At 40.7% G+C, this 22,266-nt stretch overlaps 1 protein-coding gene across 5 annotated transcripts in view; it reads right to left on the reverse strand.

Moving 5' to 3' along the window:
* Positions 1-7,942: 7,942 nt before the first annotated feature.
* Positions 7,943-22,266, reverse strand: part of ctnnd2b (catenin (cadherin-associated protein), delta 2b) — a 145,063-nt gene continuing 130,739 nt past the window's right edge. For 4 of the 5 annotated variants that reach the window (XM_073491386.1, XM_073491385.1, XM_073491383.1 and 1 more), the window contains 8 exons: positions 20,684-20,862; positions 19,413-19,585; positions 16,835-17,084; positions 15,388-15,472; positions 15,096-15,222; positions 12,121-12,249; positions 10,960-11,036; positions 7,943-8,206 (listed from right to left, as the gene is read on the reverse strand). In XM_073491386.1, the coding sequence (XP_073347487.1) occupies positions 7,943-8,206; positions 10,960-11,036; positions 12,121-12,249; positions 15,096-15,222; positions 15,388-15,472; positions 16,835-17,084; positions 19,413-19,585; positions 20,684-20,862 (1,284 nt within the window). The remainder of the gene's footprint in view (positions 8,207-10,959; positions 11,037-12,120; positions 12,250-15,095; positions 15,223-15,387; positions 15,473-16,834; positions 17,085-19,412; positions 19,586-20,683; positions 20,863-22,266) is intronic. The other variant, XM_073491384.1, reaches the window with a different exon arrangement.

Raw genomic sequence — 22,266 nt, forward strand, 5'->3', positions numbered from 1 at the left:
GGGGAAAGGGGAGTACAACTGTATGTTCACATTAACTGAGAAAGCAGGACATGACTTGCTGCAAGAGCTGGCTCTTACAACGCACACTGTTGCAGTCGCAGGAAAATCTACTTGATAAATCGATTCTTTAAATGTGAAAATAACGGCTAATCTTCATTTTTGTTTGCTCAGATTGTCGACATTGTTGGAATTGTTGCCTTGTTTCTACTTGAGTTCACATGCTTCATTTGCGAGGCATCATTTTTCGTGCAATGTGCAGGGAGCTCAGAAAAAAACCCCACAGACAGTATATAATTGGTAATTCCTGCTAGGTTAATAACAAAATAAATGTTTCCATGTTGGCCAGTTATATTCATGATGGCTTAAATGACAAAAGAACAATACAGGAAGGTGTGTAAGGGTTTCAGTATGCTTCTAAAGAACAGGTTCCCAACTCAGAAAAAATGACTACCAGGCTGAAAGATCTGAAAGATTCAGTCAGAGAAGTGGAGAGAAAACAGGAACAGAGGAGAGGAGGATATCAGGAAAGGAAAAGGGTTTGAGAGGAGAAAGCCAAAAATCAGCAAAAGGACATCACGCTACATCATACAGGACCCACATGGTAAAATGTTGAACAAAGCGAAATTTGACCACAAAATTTGCCAGAGACGAACATCAAGGGGCCAGAAATAGGACTTGAAAAGGCAGAGAGGTGGCAGCCAGTCGGGATTTCACAGAATCTACACAGAAGAGCTTCGACACAGCCAAATGAAGATTGGTGGCTGGCTGCTGCAGCACATTTCCACAGGAAAGGATCGCTGAGCATGCAGGAGGAAGCCAAGAAGCCAGTTTATACTGATACATGGTAGAACAGGTATTTGCAAGGAAGGGACGAGCTTATGAGCAGCGTTTGACAGCTGAGCTGAGGAACCAGCTCACACAGGCTTTATACAGGCTTTGTTGAGAACCGGAGAGGCAAAGCCAAAAATAAACAGCTTAGTACAAGACTGTGGCTTGTTGACTTCCAAAATAATTACTAGATAGTCCACTGCTACTGTATATATCTCCTGGAATGGCAATAATGGAAAAGTATTTAAAAATACATTAAATATGTTGCTACGAAAAGTCAGTGAGGAAAAAGTATAAAATATGGCAGATTTAGGATTTAAATCTCTAAAACATGAATGCCACAGATGTACTATACATCTTTACTACCCTCTAGTGGCAGGCACTGGGAATTGCAACAACACTGCTAAAATGTCATTAGTTCAGAGAAGAATTAAAAATGTAATTGAATATTTTCATATTTTCAAGTGGAGGTGTGAGCCATAAAGCACACATTTATTATAGTGATGTTGTGCTTTGAGGCAGGACAAATCTCACTAAATGCCCCTTTAAAAGCTATTTAATCCATCATGATGGACATCGGTATGACACCACTGAACCATGCAACACAAAAGGGATGAACAAGCTTTGCATTCTTTTCTGCTTTTGACCCTTGTGTTCCTGGATCGGAACCTGTCAGAATTGGACCACGTCAGCTGCTTAAAGCTGGGGTTGGTGAGATTGTAGAAACCAGCAAGAGCAGGCCACCGACAGATTCCACCCTACTGCAGGCCTTCCATTCAAAGCCACTGCTCCGTAACACAACTACAGTGACTGCCTCGAAGCTCCAGCTGGTCAGCTGAGAGATGTGTGACAGGCTGGTTCACTACATTCAACAAGCTCTCTTAGCTTTTGTATTCTAATAAGAACCTCACGTGAGCCGCTGAACAGGCCAGCTGCTAAATCTGGTTCTTGGGCTGAGGGTGTTTGTGGTTTGTGCTGCTGCTGGACGTCTGTCATGGTAGAGGGTAGTTCTTCGGCTCAGGGGCTGTGTACTGTGAGCACGGTGCGGCATCGTCATTGTCATCGCTTACCATATCTAACTACCTCGTGTCATGTAAGAAAACACTGAACATTATGATCATGAATGTGAACAACAAACATGGCTCTTGTTGGTACTTACCTCTGTCAAGCTACCATGTAGCATTGCAAAAAAATTGTCTGTACCTTCTCTGCCATTCTAACAAAACTAGCTTGCTAATATTAGCTTTAGCAATAGATCCGTGGAGCCTTGTGGAAACCTCATGCACAGTAAGAGCATGGGCAGAGTGCATGTATCTTCAGGTAGAAATGTGAGCCATTTAACACAGATTTATTATGGTCATCCCACTGAATGTCCTTTTAATCCTTCCTTAAACTTGACGGACGTCACTGTACTTACTTGATGTTTGGGACTGAACCGGTCTGGACTGGACCACAGTGAACTTGACTTAAGTGGACTGGAAAGGGTTAAGCTCTCCCTCCATGGATCCTGTATGCTTCTTTTGCCAAAAACTGGAACGTTTAGGTAACAAAACACTGAGCAACAGCTCATATCTACCACGTGTTCAACCATATTTGCACAAAGATGGAAGCTAATGGACAAGCTGTCATGTGGAGAGGATGGAGAAATACCACTAGAGTGGGATTTAAAATCCTCAACGGCTCAACTTTGAGTCACTTCAACAAACTGCATGTAATTGACTTACCACATGGCTGACTAGAAGCAAAGAAAAATCAAATCCGCATGCCAAATTCACTGATGTGGAACTTGATGGGCTGATGAATCCATGTCACCATCGCTGGCTTCTGAGGAAATACTGTGGGTCATACTTGAATGTTAATAAATGGATCTCTTTTGTACCTTCATGAATCATTGATTGTATACAGTATAATTACGTATACCTTTTCTTTGAATAATCTGAAAATACTGAGATGTATTTTTGAGCAGGGATATTGAAAGCTGAGCTACAATAAAGGACTTATAGTTCATTTTCATGCACCTTTTGTCATTCACGGAGAAATTGTAGGCGGGTAATTTTGGAAGAACTTTGTAATGAGGCCTCTAACTGTGTAATGTCTTTCTCTGCGTTATCTCATTACAAACAAAGATCATCCAAATGGCTGTTCGCTGCAATAAACTTGTTTGTGATGCTCTGAGGCTGCCTTACTGAAAAATGGTTTAAATACTCCTACAGCAATACATGATGCAGCGAATCCTTGCGCAATGTTCAAACGAAGTGGGAGCACTGCAAGTGTTGTGAAAAAATACTTAACGATGTTGAAACAAAAAATACAACATTCTGTTTAAACTTTGCTCCTCACTGATGTGAAGAGTGCTTTTGTCAGGAAAACTGTGCCTCGAATCTGTGAAAATCTAAAGGGAGCTTTGTGCACAGCAGACTCACTGTTAAAGCTATTAGTGCTGAATCCCTGCAGGCATCTCCTACATGAACAAAACTTTGTTTTTTTGCAGACAGTAACATTTAGAAATATCTGTCCTGGGAACCATAAAAATACTGTAACATTTTTCAGTGGACCCACTTATTATACTGGGGAACTTGCTTTTGGAGATTTGGTATGCTGAGGTGGAACATTTCACAAGCCTCTTATTCTTCGTTATCTCAGCGGCAGAGACATACTGAATGCTACAGGGAAGGCAGCCTGAGGTAGAATTTATGAAACCATCCCCCAGCGTCTGCAGCATGTTGTTTTTAACTCTGGTGTTGTGCAGGAAATATTTGTGGTGCGTCTGAGATAAGGATAAAGATACATTTAAGCATTCCTCTCATTTCTGGAGCTGTGAGTGACGCCTCGCCCATGCTTTGTTCTGCGCTCCAACGGTGCATTTGTAATGAAAAAGATGTGACCTAACCCAAAGCTGTCAAAGCCAAAACCTGTGCCTGTGGTGATTTATCTGCAGAGACTAAAATGGCCGCCACCCTGACCTATGGTGCAGCTTCTCTAATGACCACTAGAGGGCACTCATGACCCTTCAGATGTCAATAAGGAGCATGTAGCCTTCAGAAACACATGTACTCACAGCAGGCATGCACATGGCCCTGGACTTTTACCTGCACATATTAATGTGTGTGCATGCATACACACACACACCCACACAGAGAGCACAGAATGAGTTCAGCCATTTGTTTCTTCCACTCTCTGGAGCACTGGACGTCATTCCGTGGCCTCTGCATCTTTCAGTATTTCCGATGTGGGCTATTTTCATACAATGATAGTGATTGTCTCTAAGTATCTGACAGTAACAGTTATGTATTATACAAAGCATTGACTTCTATGTTGAAACCCAGATATAAATGGTAACTGGGCTGGATTTATATGGCGCTTTTTTAAGTCTTAGCTATTACCCAAAGCACTTTACACCTCAAGCCAGCATTCACGCACGCAATCATACAGTGGTGTCGGAGGCTTACATGCAAGGTGCCACCCGCTCATCAGGAGCGTTAGCTATTGACACACACACACACACACACACATGCACACACTGATAGAACAGCATCGGGAGCAATTCAAGGTTCTTGAGTGCCCAAGAACACTTCCTCACTTCCTCATGTAAAAAGGACATTTATATTGTCTTGATCTTGGTCTCATGAAGATTTTGACTCAGGCCCTTGTGTTGTTATTTTCACCTTTTTAAAGCCAAAATCTTCACTGTAACTGCTCAGCTGAAAGCATTAGTGCACGGGCTCAACCGGGCGTCAATGGTGTAAATAACGTCTTTACAAATCAATTTGGGATCTTGGGGCTTCCGAAAACTTGGATGACGCCAGATGACATGTATGCATGGAGCTATTTTATGAAATGTTTTGTGGACTACAAAACTTCACTCGACTTTCCATCCGCATGGGGGTGAGAGATAATGACTGAATTTTTACTTTTGGGTGAACTTATCCTTTACTGCCAGTTTGTTTCTTGTTCCTATCACATTTTAAACTGTAGAATAGTCGTTAATTTTTGGGCGCAGTCTTTGCTTGTATTTCTCCTTAATTATAATAACAATACAACTCACAGTATCTTCACTATGTTTCTGCTAATCTGCTCTCTTTTGCCGAACACTTTCCAACAACATACTGTTTTCTGGCGACTATGATCGATTTCCAGTGTGAGAGTTTGAGTGTCCTTGAATGCACCAGCCAAGGGAGGTTTGAAAAATGCTCCCTCTTAGGAACTACAGGACCACACAGCAATAACTGGCTGGCTGAAAAATTAAAGCAACACAATGTTCACTGTGATGGATGCGTTGTCTCAAGCAGGTTTCAAGTCTTTGTTATTTAATTTAAAGATTGTTCTGAAGGAGAGGAGAGCAATGGCTGTGTGGAAAGTAAGATCTCAAACTAAAAGCTTATGGTGTGATGGATAAATGTGTAGTGTTTAAACACAGAACTTGGTAAAAACACAAAAAAGACACTTTTTTGGCAACAGAACAAACAACTCCCAAAGTCCGAGGTTCTTCGATGGTCCGTTTATATTTTTTGGAGCAGTTGCAATCTGTTTGAGGCAATAGAAAGATTCACAATTCTCTTTTTAAAACACATTTGGTCTAGCAACAAAAAGGTTACCGACGTTATATCTCCATACAGGTCTTATAGTCAGGTTTTTTCTGCCTAAGGATCACAAAGACATACATAACGTTGTCAGTTTCCAGATGCTCACTAACAAATACAGTACGTCTGTTTCTCGTCCAGTGTTTTCGTGGGGACAGTTGCATTATGAGTCATTTTTCAAGCATCGGAAGATGACCTCTAGGACTTCTAAACAGCAGTGGGTAGGGAGAACCAGCGTCGGTTGTCACGTTTTTGCAATTTAGCCTTTCTCACGTAAAAAAAAGAAAACAAATAATAAATCACTATTTAGTTTCTGATTAATGACAACAAATACTCATGCATTCATGGGTGCAATTGTTGCTATTTAGCATCATGAGACCAATTGATCAGAGTTGGGGGTGTTCATGCACGGGTGGTTGTTCTTTGTTATGTGGCTTAAAACGGTCACCTGTGACATGAGTAGAACTCACGGCTGATAATCAATAGTTTGTTATTAATGCAGAGGGGAACAAACGTTTTGTGCACAGTTATAATACAGACATGTTTGAAATACTTGTCACGGTTGTAGCACCTTTATAGACTGCTTTAGTGACAACGTGGATCCCTGGGCCCTGGTCTACTCTACTCCACATAGCAACAACATTACTACACAAAGTCGACAATTTAGTGTGTTGACCAGAAAATAAAATGTGAACAAAATTCCTACATGTAGCTGTTTTTTTTTTTTTTACAAGTCTTTTTCCATAATGTTGCTGCTATAAGTGACATCCACATCTGCACATAAAAAGTATATATTTATATTTATATAATATATATCCGTACTCTATTAACAGTTTTGTCTACCATGAAGTTAGAATTGCCACCCATCTCTCAGAAAAAAGTTTTTTTTTTTGGAACTTCAAACATTGATTATTTTACAACACAGAAATCAACTAAATTTGTACAACTTTGGAGGAAGCGATGCTCCACCTGGTCACAGTCCCTCCATGGTTTTCTTCATTTTTTTTGTTGTTTTCTTGTATGTTTTTCTCCCCAGTCCCGGTGCAGTTAGACAGTTTTCATCCCAGTAAAACACAGTTTAGAAAAACCAAAGCATTTACAAACTGGCATCGTTAGAACCGCAAGGATGTTCAGCTGAGAGCTTCAGCTGAACTTGGACCCTTTAACACGCCCTCAACTTTCCCCCCTGCCTTCTTCAGCTGAGGGGATGTAACCCTTGTTTGGCACGGTTATATACACAATGAGCACAGTTCACTCAAAGGAGGGGCTCATGGGAACCAAAGGGGATTAATGTGGAAAGATATCCGCCAAGAAAACAAAACAAATCTAGCCTTAAAAATATGAGTTTTGTGGTGGAAAACTGTTTGAGTTCTCTTCAGTTATTTTGGCAGCTGTACTGTCAGCTATCCTGTGAAAACTATCTGTAGGGCAGTAAAAGGAGCACCGTGACCTACCAGAATTGATGCTTCAATACCCAATTCATATCCAGTGTTTCACATAAGCGACGTGTTGACATCCATCTGGAGCTGTGATATGAATGTTGAAAGTCTGAGTGCAGATACTGTGAGTATTTGTGTGTGTTTTGGGAAGAGGGGACGTCAGCGAAGTGGTAAGGTTGACCCAATGGCGAAAGGCCTGACATGACACAGAAAATAGTGCAATGTACAGTACACAATGCATCTCGGTAAATGTACAGTGTACATCAAATACTATACAACCAGAATCGAGAATTAAAAAAGTAGAAACACAACGAAAGAAAAAAGAAAGAAAAAACTGTTACAAATGACAAAGTCCAGAAGCGTTCTTCGCCCAGAGGAGGAAACATCACGCTGAAGCCATAGAGAGAAACAAAAGTTTGTGTGACAGACGTCCTACATGTCCTACAGCTCTGCTTCTTGTGCTTCACATTACTAAAAGCCATGTTGCTATACCACATATTTACATGTTTCTCCTGGGTATCTCTCACACGTTCCATTCACAATCCAAAACCTTCCGTCCTCCCGACCGCTGAGCCACTTATCTCTTTCACTGTCCTCCATATATTTCCTGCTTTTTCCATCTTTCGCTTCATGTTCTTTCATCATGTCCGTCCCTCCCACGTTCTGTATCCAGAGGCGTTCAGGTGCAGGAGGTCTTTCTGTCTGCTGAACCTTCTAGCAGTGGTTGATCACAAACTAAACACAGAAAGAAAATGTGTCTGTTGGTTTTGTTGGTGGTGTGCATGCACATGCATGGCCGCTCCTTCGTTCTCTTCTGCTCCTCTTTTGTCCCCTCTCCCTCCTCCCTCAGATGTATCTGAGAGGAGTGTAATGTCTTCGATTTTCTCCTCATGTCTCTTTTCCTGCACTCCACCCTCCCCCTCTGTTGTCCTGCTACCTATGATGCTACTCAGGAACTATAGGGGAGGATGGGGAGGGAGGGAAACTGTCCTCGGCTTCTCTCCTCCACTTTTAAAACTACCCCCCTAACTGTCCTGTTTTCCTTTTATCCATCCTCTCCTCCTCCTCCTGCAAATCCTCCATCCTCATCTCCCCTCAGACCCAGGAGTCTGGTGAGGCTGGATAGTGGCTGGTCTCATAGTTGAGCTCGCTGTAGGGCCGCGAGGCTGAGTAGAAGTCTACATAGTTGCCGGTGGACTTGAGACCCGTCAAGTGCATGTTGAGGTCACCCTGCGGGGGGCGTCCTCCAGCGTGAACCTGGTTCTCATAGAAGGCCTGGTCCTCGTAGTTGACACTGTCGGGCGGAGGAGGGTTTTGGAAAGGAGGGTAGGGCTCTGAAGGCAGGCCTTGGGACGACACCTGTTAAAACACAAAAATGATTACTAAGATGAAAGTAGGATTATGATAGCAACATTCAGAACAGCAGGTAAAATAGGTGTGAAAGGTTCAGATGGACACACAGTAGCTATGAGTCAGTAAGCACATAGCCACAAAGTACTGAGAGCTTTGACAGTCTGAGCATTTAGAATAATATTCATCAACATTAAAAATGCCTTTTTAGAGGTCATTTTGACTGGGACTCTTTCTATATATTCATATTTTTAATTATTCATATTTTTTAATTTTTTTTTAAATAAACCCCAAATGTTAAATGACACATGCAATTCCAGTGACTGATGGCAGCTAGTGGCAGTAAAAATGCAAATCCAGACTACAAATCCTGCACTGGCCAAATAAAAAAAAAAACCTGTGTCTTTTGGACCTGACTGGACTGAACCAGAATGGTGCTGCCAAATTTGATTAAAGCTGATCCCAACCCCATATTTCATCCGTCCCTGACATTAGCTCATAATACTATTTAAAGGGGTTGGCTTCTCTTTTCCCGCACAGTCAAAGAAGAGAGACATTTCTATAAAAAATAAGTAAATCCAAATCCAAATCAAGCCTGAAGTTCTAAGCGACAGAACAGTTACTACAACTCTCTACCAGATGACACAAAGTTAGTTCCTTTAGGTAGTGAGAAATGACTTGTGTGTGTCTGACACCATTAACAGGCAGAATAGCAATGCTAGCATCGATGCTGATTGTCAGCAAAATATACCAGATCGTTACCTGGCAAGGCAGCTGACTTCATGAGATCAAGTGATCATAAGCTCGCTAATCCATCTTGAATCCATTTTGAAATTCTATCCTCATGTGTCTTGTTTCACTTTCCACTTCCTCCCTTTGTCTGTTTTCTCCCCCTGTCCCTGTGTTCACCTGTGTCCCATCAGTGAATCACCCCTCGTGTCTTCCCCTCTGTTCTGTTTTGGCCTTGTGTTCCTGCATATCCCCGTCCCATCTGCCCGTCTTGTGTTTACTGCTTTTGGTTCCTGGTTCCTCGTGTTATTTCTGGTTTGTACTTTGTTTTTTGGTTTGTTCTTTGTTTTGCTTTTGTTTCTTGGGTTTCTCCTGTTTTGTTATCTGCCTTTTGTTGCTGCAGTTTTGGATTTTGGATTTGGATTATCAGCTTTATGTTAATAGAGCTTGCTCTTTGTTCTAGCCACCTGCCTACATGCAGCTACGGGCATGGTTTAGATGCGACCACCATTAGAGAAGCAACTTTTCGTTTGAAAACAACAATGGCCGCTCCTCAAGATGTTAGCACAGATGCTGCTAGCACTAATTATATCAGAACTGGGAGTTTATTTCATTGAAAGAAGAGCAAAGAACGACACTGAAACGTGTCTCATGGGAAAGTTTTTGCTCTTCTCCCAACTGGCTCCACTGGTGGTACGCTCTCCTTCTGTTGATCCGATTGGTTGAAGTTAGCCCCTGATAGACTGTGATAGACAGATGGTTCATCTGATCACCTGCCAAGTATTCTTTGAAAGTGTTTGCCCTTTTCCAAACAGTTTCCAGCATCTCCTTCCCAGATGGTTTTATGAAACAAAACATTTTGTGAAACAAACCATCTGCCATGTCAGATTAGGACATATGTCTAATGTTAAATAAAAACACATGAAATTAGATCCATATAAAAGCTTGTCTTAAATGAAACTTTGTCATTAGAGGGGAAATAAAGGTTTGCTCTTGTAATATTAGCTCATTTTCTTCCGTGAGATAGAATTAAATACCTAGAGGTTTTTGGACTGTTGGTCAAAAAAAAAAAAAAAGAAGCAGTTTGCCACCTGTTGGTGACCTGTTGTTTCTCAGGTGAAACAATGTGATGCGTTTTCCATCAGAAGACATCAGTCTTCCTCCTCCAGCAAGCGTGAATTATTTCAGTTAAGGTCAGTTCATACTTTTATACAGTAAAAGAATATTGGCTATAATACAGATGTGTTTTAGTGTCTTTAGCTCAATGAGTTTTGGTTTACAACAATATCGCTGCCAAAGGGTGAGATGGGTAATATGATAGACTTTTACTGGCAACAATGCAGAAAGAATTGCCAGACCCGAAGAGCAATTCACTATTCCCATAAAGCATAAATGAGACTCTGCAGTTTATAGTTTAAAGTTTATAGTGACCTATTTGGACTTGGTTGTATTATATCCCCTTTGGCGTCACTATTAAATTCCCATACGATAAAGGGGCTAGTTTTGCTCTGACATTTCTTCTCCATCCACATCTTTATATCGGGTTGCTACAGAGCAGTTCCTTCTCTTTAAGGTAATATGAGTCATAAAGTGGTAAGAGGAGCTTGCACTGCAGAGTGGAACACACCAACATCAAGAAAGACAGATGCAAAGAGGGCAAGGTACTGAATGAAAAGCTCCTCTGGTCCTCTGATACCTCTGGTATCAGTTGTTGGTTGTTGTAGGTCAAAACCTAAAAGTTTATATGTAATATTAAATCTGCTTTCTGTTTTCAGTGTGTCCCCTCTGTTTACATCTCTCATTGGATTGTTCCATGTCTAATGCCCTCTTTTACCAAATGGTATCTTGCTGAAATGAAAGCTTGTTGTAGGAAGGGAAGTAAATACTTTGGGATCTGGTACTCTGGTATTTCTGCTCACAGTACTTACTGTCAATTAAGACAAAAGTTCTTTGTGATCACATTCTAGTGGTCACATACAGAATGTACATTTAATGAACTTATGAACATTTTACAGAAAAGTGAGTTGTCGTACCTGATTGTACTTCAGGTCATCAGTAGGTGACACGTATGCTCCTCTGTGTAGCGTGGAAGAGCCACCAGACATTTGACCTGCAGAGACAGAATGGATTACTGCTTGCTCTCAACTATGTATTCAGGGATTACTGTAAAGGTAGAGGAGTGTGGGCAAGCTGTCAGTGTTACCAGGTGACACATTTTTCATTACGAATAAGAATGATGATGATTAAGGAGAGGTTGGAACTGCTGCCAGTGAGCAAAAATATCAGCAAACATCAACACGCTCAAAACAGAGACTCAATGAAAACCATGATGATGATTGTTAAAAATAGCACATAATAGACTTTGCTTATATAAAAGTTCTCAGGGTTAATCTTATAGTGAAAATATACCAAGATGCATCTGGCTGTGTCGACAGCATGACCGGGTGTTATCAAATTTCTAAACTGTTCATTTTTTGTTCAAATTTAACCGACCAATTGTAGAATTCTCTTTTTTTTTCTTTTTGGAAATACGGTTATTTCCTTTCTTGCTAACAGTTAGATGGAAAGATTGATACCACTCTCATGTCTGTATGCTAAACATGAAGCTAAAGCTAGCAGATGATTAGCTTAACTGAGCACAATGGCTGGAAAAGAGCTAACAGCTAGCATGGCTCTGTCCAAAGGTAACAAAATCCACCTACAACCTACTTTAATTAATACTTTACATCTTGTGATTGTTGAATTTTCTGTCAAAAAACTGTTTAAACAAAATGCTTTTGAGCCAGCAAAGTCAATGTACCTGCAAAGTAACACAAAGACTCTCCCCCAAGATACAATTTGTTAACACTCTAACTTCACTATGTATTAAAGAAGGATTATAAAGTGTGAAATTTTTAGGTGTTTGTTACCTTTATATAGAGCCAGGCTAGCTGTTTCCACCTTTTTCCAGTCTTTGGACTATGCTAAGCTAGGCTAACCATCTCCACTCTCTGGCTTCATATTTACCGTACAGTTTCTGTACATATCCATATAAGCCCTGTGTTGGGCTGTACATCCGTAATTACGGGTAAAAAACAAAACAAGGCACAAGTCTCTGCAATTTCCCAAAATGTCGAACTATTCCTTTAATATTTGTAAAACCCACCCATGGGATTATGTGTTTTGTGTGCATGTCTGCAGAATGGACCCCCTACCTGTCATGGCGTCCTTCCGGGATTGGTGTTCGCCCTTGCTGCCATGGTAACTGGCATTGCCAGTCGACTCGTAGTCTGCCTTCCTCTCCTTCAATGCCATCATCTCCCTGGGAGAAGCAGGGGCGCTCGCTACACACACACACACACACACACACACACACACACACACAAACACAGGGGATATGTTTAACCCTTAATTCATCATTGACATATTTATGAAAATACTTTCATAAGGAGGACACGACAGCAGGAGGGACAAGTATTTAGGCTACTTTACAGTTGTTCCATAGAACAAAGGCTAGAGTGATTTTAAAATGTGTACTTTTCTGGGCGTCTGAGGTTTTGTATTTACCTGTCTGAACAAAGGCACAGTGCTGAGGCTTCACTGTGTGTATTTCTTCTAACCATCACCCTGAAAACGAGTGAAAAACGGGGGCACTGGCTGCTGTTTGTTTTGTGACTCTATGGGTATTGTGCAGTTCTTAACAAATGTAGCTTTGTGACCGGGGTGTAATTTCAAAGAGGTAAACACTGAGTCATCCCTCCTCCCTGCGTCTGCTTGCCTCCGTCTTGTCTTTCTCTCTGTCTGGCTGCAGGCCACTTTCCCTCCACCTGAATTTACTACATCTACATATATTTACTATCTTAAATTCTCACTGGCCTATTAATCTCTGTCTGTCTTAGCATTACTCACCCAACAGCAAACTTGTACCAAACAGGGTCAAATCATAAAAAGCATCATAGAAAATATGCACGCCCACAGTTGGGAGACAATAATAAATGCTGGACTCTGAGGGGGATGGTGGGATCAGTGGCAGAGATAATGAGTTAGATCTGGTTAGCCATGTTGGAGCAAACCCGCCTATTGACTCAGTGCCATATGGTTGTGAGGCGTTCCCTCTGACATTCGAATCATTATCAGCTGTCTTTCACCTAGAAGCTGCCGGCTGCATCTGCCTCTTTGTCTCTCTCTTGTGCGTTATAACACAGTTAGCACTGATCCATACGCTCATTAATGCTCTGCTAATATCACCAGTCTATTGTAATATCAGCACCTACTTGGCAAATTATTCCCTGCCTGCCGCTGTGGTAAACAACTGTTGTGGAGATGTTCATATTCCTAAGGCTTTATATAAACAATGGAACGCTTTCTTTTGTATGTGAAAAATTCCACAGACGTGAATTTAAAGAAATGGCTTGACGGACCATCTGCTGGCACAATTATAAACTGAGAAACAAAATTAAAAAATTGCAATTACAAACCAAGGTGTTTATCATTTTGCCACTGTGTGTTGACAGCTTCATAAATCCAGTTTGAGGTTTGTTTTCAAAGTGTAGGTGCTCCCATGACACCTTTTTTCATTTTCAAATTGGTTTAACTCTCCTTAAAGTCACTCAGTGATATGAAATATGATGGAAACTAAATTGTCTGGTAATATATCTGACATTACTTTCTTTTAATTAGTTGTCTTTATCTGAATTTGGTTCAACACCCTGTACAACACTGTATTTTTACTGATTATAAAAATAGAAACACTTCTAGCTGCATGTATTTCATTAAACCTGGATTGTTTAGCCTAAACTTTAGTAACAACTGAGCTATTGGTTGGAGCTGCTATTTTTCATTTAAAATTGTCTTTTTCCTGAGCAGTCAGTGAAGGATGTGCCATAGTGGACGTGAGGGCAATACTAATCCACTAATTGTGCATTTCTTGCGGATTGCTTTTGCAATGTCAAATGGAAAAGAAATAATGGGGGCTCTGACTCACTACCATGTGTATGCAAGACAAATAGTAAGTATACATATCTGGTACCCTGAAAACACCCCTCTCTAGGCATCGTACATCCCTTTGATGAATTGTTATAAACAATATCAAAACTGTATAAGTTACTGCCCCCGGCCCCTCTGCTGAATAATCAGCTGCTGTTCTCTCCTCACATCTGATGATGGTTTCAAAGTAACATTTCTGTAGAACTTCCAACACAGCACAAGTCTGAACTGAATGCTGGCCCATTAACGTGAACGCTACATTAGCACAAAACATGCCCAGAGAGGGTAACACACACTGAAATTCAGTGTGATAAATGTTTCACTTCATTATCATCTATCATTAGTAAGACACAGAAATCGGTCAGTTTCATAATAAATTCCAAATACATCATCGTCTTTTAAGTTAGTGGAGAACAGGCGGCATCTCCAGCAACACAGTACATACTGTAGATGTCTTTGACATAATGACAACATTATTGTTTATTAACCTTGTGTTGATAATGTCAGTTCATTCTCTTTCTTACACATGTCTCTGTTAACAAAGGATTCAGCAGCAAGTAAGTTTTAAAAAAAGCTTCTTTTATCATTTTTCAACTCATTGCTGTTCTCCAGCACCAATACCACCACCTCTTGAACACCAGGAGCCAAATATTGCACAAGCATCGTGGCTCTGTAATGTCTGAATAACGTCGTAAGGAACAAGCCCTCCTAACAGGTGCTTAAGGTGAAGAGGCAGTTTAGTGAGGTTTATTGAACAGTGAAACATTTTGTTCCCACCCCACAAATATATGTCCATGTATTCATGGATATATTCTATAATAGATAATAGTCTATTATGACTGTTATCGCTGGCTCAACTGGACATTGTTATTGTTCCACATTCAGTTTGAGAAGCTTTCAGACCCAGCCAAGAATTAAGCTCATGGGGAAAACAGTGATTTTTTGGCATACGTTTGGTAAAATTCAAAGAGCCTAGAGAGAAAGCCTAGTCCTTGGGAAGCCCATGGTAGTCAAACCCCCATTTCGACTGTGCAAGGGCGAGAACTTTCTTGGGGGTATGGTGCAAGGATTTTACCTGACAGCAGAATAATTTGTCGGTATTCACTGTAGTATGAAGGTTAAAACAGACTTCAGCTGTATTGGACTTGTGTTTGTTTGACTGGACTGTACTGACGAATGATAGGGGGGGGGGGGTTACACTCACCTGATCGATTGTTGGGTGAGGTTCGTACGGGAGAGATGGACGGAGTACGAGAGGAAGAATAAGGTCGCTGTCTGTCCCGCTCTATCGTGGAGGAAGAGCCGACAAAATGATACTGGGAATAGCCATCCTACAGAAGAGAAGAAGAAAGGCAACGGAAAGGACAGGAAAGAAGAAAACAAGAAGACATGAGACCATGTTAGACATAAGTCAGTGAAAGCTTCTTAAACTCCTACATTACTGACATTTTCTAGTGTTAATACAGCCAGAGCACATGCATCCATGCAGGCTTTACCTTTTTGTAGAGGCTGCGGAGGTCTCTGTACTGCCACATACTATTCAGGACTTGAGATGCGGCCTTTACCACTTTAGGACTATGTCTGGGAATTCAGCAGAGAGAAAAAAACATACAGTATAAAGCTCGACTGTCTTTGTTTTGTGCTAGTGGGAGCTATAAAATGATCACAATGCAAAATAATAAAGAAACATACTAGTATGTAAGGCATCTCCTCGCTTCAGCCTCCCGAGAAGAAATGACCAAAGAGGCAGAATGAAAATGTCTTCATCTCCTCAAATATGGCACTTGAATTACCAAGTTGCATAATTGCTTGGTTGATTGATTGATTGGACAATATTTCATTTTGCTTCCTCTGGGGTTTGACTCAGTTGACTAATGGCTGTGGGTTTAATTGGCCCATATGGCCTTATCAGTGTCTCGGAAATTAAACTTTATTTCTTCAAGTCATTTGGGTAAATGTTATTGTTTTGGATTCTGGGATTGCATTTCACACACGCTTTCAGCAAGGCAAAGCAGGGGACTTGCAGGGAATGTGGTATGAGGAGAAAGCAATTTTTAGAAGAAATTATTAGTTTATCTACCGATTAATGCCCTCTGGATACAAATCTACAAATTATTCTAATGGTTTATACTTTGAATCGCAACAAAAATTAGTTATAGTCCTTAATTATTCACAGAACATTGACAAAAAAGATTAAAACTTTTTTTTATGCAGTTAGAAGCTAGAAGCAAATTTGTACAAAGGAAATAACACCATATTTGGTCACAAATATAAGCGGAAACCTGACTCTGACTATTTTACATCTGTTTTATATATAGAAAGTATCCCATAAAAATGTGTAATGTCCCTGAAAGCAGCTTTTTAAATTTGCAAAAACTACAAAACAGCGCTAACAGGCAATTAAAAAGGTAAAACAAGAGAGCTAGGTCATGTGAAAGCTAGCTAATGATGTAGCTAAGAATAGCCTTTGCTAAAGCTGAATTTAAATGTAGCCTACTTATTGTATTTTTCCTTGCTGTTATCTGTAAATGAAAAATATCCCGGTGCACTTAGTTGTATCACAGAATTAAGTGAAATAAATGCAATCGTGACAAAGAAAAAAACCTAGTTAAACGGCAGCTAAAGGTAAATAGCTTAGCAGGCTATATCTCAGTAGCTGCTATCTCAGCTTCTTGACTCTGGTGGTATGAATTTGCTAAGTTTAACCTACTTTACATAATAATATTACAATATTAAATGTCTTCAAGAAACTGAAACACGTCCGGTTGCCTACGATACAGCACTTAGAATCAGCTTAAACTATTTCTAATGCTGTTGTAGCGTCTATCAAATGATAAAAACTGTTAATGCTGGAGACACTGCTCTATGACAACCTCATCATCTCATCCTTCCTTCTTTCTTTCCACCCTCTTCTACCTGACAACAACTTCCCATTCGGCTTACTTGTCTCCTTTGCTGCGAGCGATGCCGATGAGCTTCTCAATGCCACCGGCGTCCCTCAGGGCCTTGGTGTTCTCCATATTCTTGGTGATGACCTCATGCAGCGCGCAGCAGATAGCTGTGATGGTGTCATCTGACATGGTCTTCCCCACCAAGCTGCTGGTGGTGCCGCCTCCACCTCCCCCGCCGCTGCTGTTGTTGTTGTTGCTACCTCCGGGCAAACGGTGCACCAGGTCCCTCATGGCATATTTACCTGTGGGTAAGAGTGACAGAGTGGGCGGGAGTGAGGTGGAATAATGTAGGTTGAAGGTGGAAAGGAGGACACGAGGCAGAAATAGGAATGAAAGAAAGAAAATTGGAGCTTTTGTACTGGTATGTTTTAAGTTTTTAGCACAGACTGTTAATACAACATATTTTTTCCTGTTTTTCTCGTGACTTCACCCATTAGTGGAAAAAGTTGTCAATGTGCGATATATGATTACTTTTACTGCTTCTTTAAGTAGTTTGTTTTCTGCTTTAATCCATCATTTTTGTACAATCTCTAAGTCGACTGTGGTCTCTGCTCTTTTCCTTTTCTTACCTTATAAACCATATAAAAGCTAAAAAACTTTGCTACACCTGAGAAACTACAGCCTGGCTGGGTGGCTGTCAGACAATGATGCTGACTTGGCCACGTAATCTAACATCAACTGACTATATTTCCCATGACACTCCAGTACTGCTGTCAGGCAATCTTGTCCACTCTGCCCTCTGCCCCTCATTCTGATTGGGTCATCACCCTGGGGTGGTGGGGGCATGTCATGACTCACCGACAGTTCACTTATTTTATGTGTTTTCCTGCTTTCAAAATCCCACTGATGCATAAAGTATATATACTCTGTATTCTTTTGAATAATATATAAGAACGCGGCTCCAGGGCGTGACTATTTTGGTTGCACAATGCGGCCAGAAATCTGTCAAGTGCAACTAAGTATTTCCATTGGTCGCACCTGAAGTTTAGCAGTTTAAACAACTGAGGTTAACACAACTTCTTGCTGCATGTGAAAAAAATGAAGAAAAATATGTATTGCAACTATTCCTGTCAATAATCATTCACATAAGGTGTTAAGAAAGTAAATCAAAATGTATTATTGGGTGCACCTAAATTATCTGCTGGTGCACGAAAATTCTAGGTGCACCAGTGTAGCCAATGTGAAAAGCTGGAGCCCTGAAGATCATATATTAAAGATGATAACATCTACCATGTTAAAACACAACATGAGTGAAACTGTCTCAACAAAGGAAGCAGACAGGACATCCCATTTTTATAAATGCATACAGTAGTACACCTGGAAGTCAGAATCAGGTAAAGAGTCAACTGTAGATGAGAGTACATATAAGCAGACAAGGACTTCACTTTTTTAGGAGCTCTCAATAGACCTATAGACAGTGCAAACACCAAAATGCAGAGGAAGATACACAGACGTACAGCAGTGATAAAACTATAAAATAACATAAAGTAATAGCTATTATGTTTGTATGGATGGCCTCGACTGCCTGCTCACTGAAAAACAATTTCACGCAACAAAACAAAGTAATTCACTGACTTTCTTATTACAGTAAGTTATCAAACATGATTGAACATGTAAACAACTTAACTTGGCTCTTGCCGTACATTTGCAGTATTGGCAGTAATATCAGTACAAACAGACTGAAGCTCTCAGTCAAGTTTGTAACATCGCTGCAATAAAACAACAGTTGGCTCACAGAGGACCTGTCACACAGTATTGATATATCTGAGGACCCAACAGCACAATATATCACGTCTCTAAAGCAGTTTCATCATGTTAACACAACACAAGTGAGGACAGGACGATGTGTCCTATCAAAATATACATGGACGCCTCTTGGCAGGCTGATATAAGACTGACATGACAACCTACATACACTGTACACATGAATGGCTCACATGCTAAGTTAGCACACACATACACAGACACAGCTTAGCTCAGAGACTCAAGTATCAGACGGAGTGATTGGAAGGAGGCATGAGGTTGTTGCTATGGAGACCAGCAGAAAAGCAGAGTTTGTTACAGACATCACTCCGTCTCCGAAGGAAAATCAGGCATCAAACGATCAAGGTTTCGACACTACTATCTGCTTAAAGAAGGAAATCTGACTATAAACCGACAAATGTTACAAAGACATTCATCTCTTTTTTTATTGGACACATCCACAAACCCACTGCCAGTCAGTCGGCCCTGACAGCAACAGCCTCCTACACAAATGCCATTTAAACAGCTCCTTTTTAAATAATTACTGCTAAACAGTTCTACTTAAACAAGCATTATATCCATTATTAAAGCAGGTGACTAATTCTGTAAGTGGGTCAATACAACTGCACTTGTTTTCAGTGCCATTATCTTCAATTAAGGCAGAATGAACCACATTACTCCACTAGTATAAAAGAAAACAACACTCGAATGAAACCCTTGATTAAAGTTAGCACTACAAACTATTTTTTGTGCCAACTTCTGTGTGTGTGTGTGTGTGTGTGTGTGTGTGTTGTATGTATCTTTGTTTGCTTCAATGAACAACTCACCAATGAGCTCCTTGTTCCTGATGTCCAGAGCCATGTTTCTCAGCGCAGTGGCCACAGCACAAACCACCCTGTCGTTGTCTATCCTCAGCAACTCCACGAGGATGGGCAGGCCCTTCTCCTTACGCACTGCAGCCCGGATATATACTGACCACTGGGTAGGAGAGAGGGTTGGAGGTGGACTGAGTACCATATTACGGATTGCTGTTTTTCAGTACAGGCTATGTGGGTGTTATGCGATTGTGGCGCTGGTGTTATTTGGAACATTTAATGCCGAGTGCAGTTTATTCTGGACCATATGTCTGAACCATATTTCAGCGCAAAACCATCAAACAGTTATTAAGACAAAACCCAAAATGTTGGACGCCTGTACCAAATTTTGTTTCACAGTGAGAAAGCTGACTTGCTGCTGGAGCTCGAGAATTGTTTTAGGATCACCAAATCATTGCGATGCATCCTCTGGGGAACATGACCGTACATTTCATGGCAATGCATCCAATATTGAGATCTTTCAGTCAAGACCAAGGTGTTGGACTGATTGACAGACAGACATTGCCAATAAGAGGCATGCATGATGCTCAAATGGCTAAAAAAAACATTTTTGGATACTTTAATTTCACAGATATTGAATTTCATTCCTCCACCCTTGAAATTCTCAACATAAGGTCCACTAGTTTGGTGTTTTTGAAGCTTTTGGACAAATTTTGTGGCCCTCCCAAGCAAATGGAACAAACACATGTCTTTGTCGTATTGATGATAGTGTATTCACTGTAGTATTTTCTAAGTCATTCTTTCAAATGCAGGATTATTGTTTGCGTTTGCCCAAACGTGCTGTCTGTCTAAACCAGAGTGCCGTCTATCAAGTTAATGACAGACAGTTAAAAAAACATCGAGGCTGCAAAACAACAAATAAACATTTCAAATATGAAGCAGTCGTAATGGTATAATCCATCATTATGTCGCCTAAAAGATATTAATAAGCTTTATTATCTTCTATTGCATTCATCCTGGCTTGGTCTTGATGCCATATCATAAAGTGTTGATTTCAGAGAGATGTGTATCAAATGCTCGACTCATGCATGAGGAAACTTTAAAAGGCCAGTGAATAACGTTTACTATCCCACAGCACAAAACGTCAGAATATTGGGGGATGTGAGGGTTGTTATTTTGCCGTGTGCTGAGATGTCTCCCTTCCAGAACACTTTTTGACACTCACTGGAATTTCAATACACTTGTGCAGATGCCCTTTAGTATCACAGGCACAGCTCTGGGTCCTTACCTTCCAGCTGCCAGCAGCTAGGTTCTGCAGAGCCCCAGCTGCTCCCTCCAGGGTGTCTGGATTGGAGCACTCAGACAGCAGTGTGAGGTAGGGCTTGACGATGGTAGGGTGCCATAACATCTGGATGCCTTTCGGGGGCTCCGCCAAGTCTGGAAATGGGCCGACGCCGTCCCACTGCGGAGGATGAGACATAATTCAGAATAGAAAAGCATTTCGGATTCTGTGTGAGGCGAGGTTTGACAGTGGTAGGGTGCCAGCGTGTTCCCCTCAGGCGAGAACAGGGAGAGGAGGGAGAGAGATTTACTATTCATAAACAGTGTATAAATAAGGTGGCATTCATTTATTTGTGCATTCTGTTTTTCTATCTCCTCTGTAATTGAAATCTGACATTTCCTCCTGCATTGATGATGCATTTTGAAAAATACACACACAAACGTGCATCAATGAGGAGTGTGAAAGCACTGGGTTGTGAATACAGGAGATTTGTCAGTGACACTGCAATATAATTTAAACAGATTACGGGTACTGACATTTGAGTCAGTGCATTATGAATTTTTTTAAAAATTTGCACCAAAAAAAGGAATCATGAGTTGCAGCCCTGGACTGGATATTGGACTTGTTGTTATATGCACACAGGTGGTACCTACTGTTCATCCAAGACTGCAGACTAAGGCTGGTCAGTAACAAAAAATAATATAATAATGTCTATTATTCTTTTTTACACATGATTCGGCATACATTTGCCATATTATGTTATATAAACTGTACTGGCTACATACTGATACAAGACTACTCGTCTTTAAAGCTTCTTCTTGAATGATAAAAGAAGTCAAACATTCTGTTTGCAAATACAAATAACCCTTTAATCTAATCTTCCTTGTTCAGGTATACAAGCTAAGCAGCTTAACAGGGTGATGTTCGATGAAATAAGTCTGATTGACATTCTGTTTTATTATTCTTACATCACCAGGACTGACTCCACACTCCAATACAACAATAATGCTGTTTTTTATTTCCATGTCTCCTGACCTTTCTGCATTAGTTGTGCAGCTTTAGTGTCAGTCTTTTAACATGATATAGTGTATGTAGTCATTACATGCGTATTGAATAAACCTTAACAAGGTTCTTCTTCAGCTTGAAACATCCAGTGAGGCAGAGACTGCATTTTCAAACAACTCATGGAGGCAACGTTAGCATAATTAGCTAACTAGCTACAAGTGTTAAAATCTGCTAGTAGCAGCTGTCATTTCAGTTGGAAAAAATGACGCTGCTTAGAAATACTAAGCCTGCTTTCGTTTACCGCTTACTGAAATCAATCAAAAATCACTTAGAATTATGAGTGGTTAATATGCCACTGTAAACTGCATATATGCAGTTTATTGAGTACACGGTACATATATGTACCGTGTGCAGTCACACCAAAATGTATAACAGACCAACGAGTCTACCGTGTCACTGTCGCATTTGGCCTTGCCTTCCTGTGAAAACAAGACATTCTTAAAATAACTACTTCCTGGCCACAATCACCTTTGATTTACACAGGACTCAAATCCAGGTATCCTGGATGAAAGTCTTGTG

The sequence above is a fragment of the Pagrus major genome, chromosome 21, assembly GCF_040436345.1.
Source record: "Pagrus major chromosome 21, Pma_NU_1.0".
In the NCBI taxonomy this organism is placed as follows: domain Eukaryota; kingdom Metazoa; phylum Chordata; class Actinopteri; order Spariformes; family Sparidae; genus Pagrus; species Pagrus major.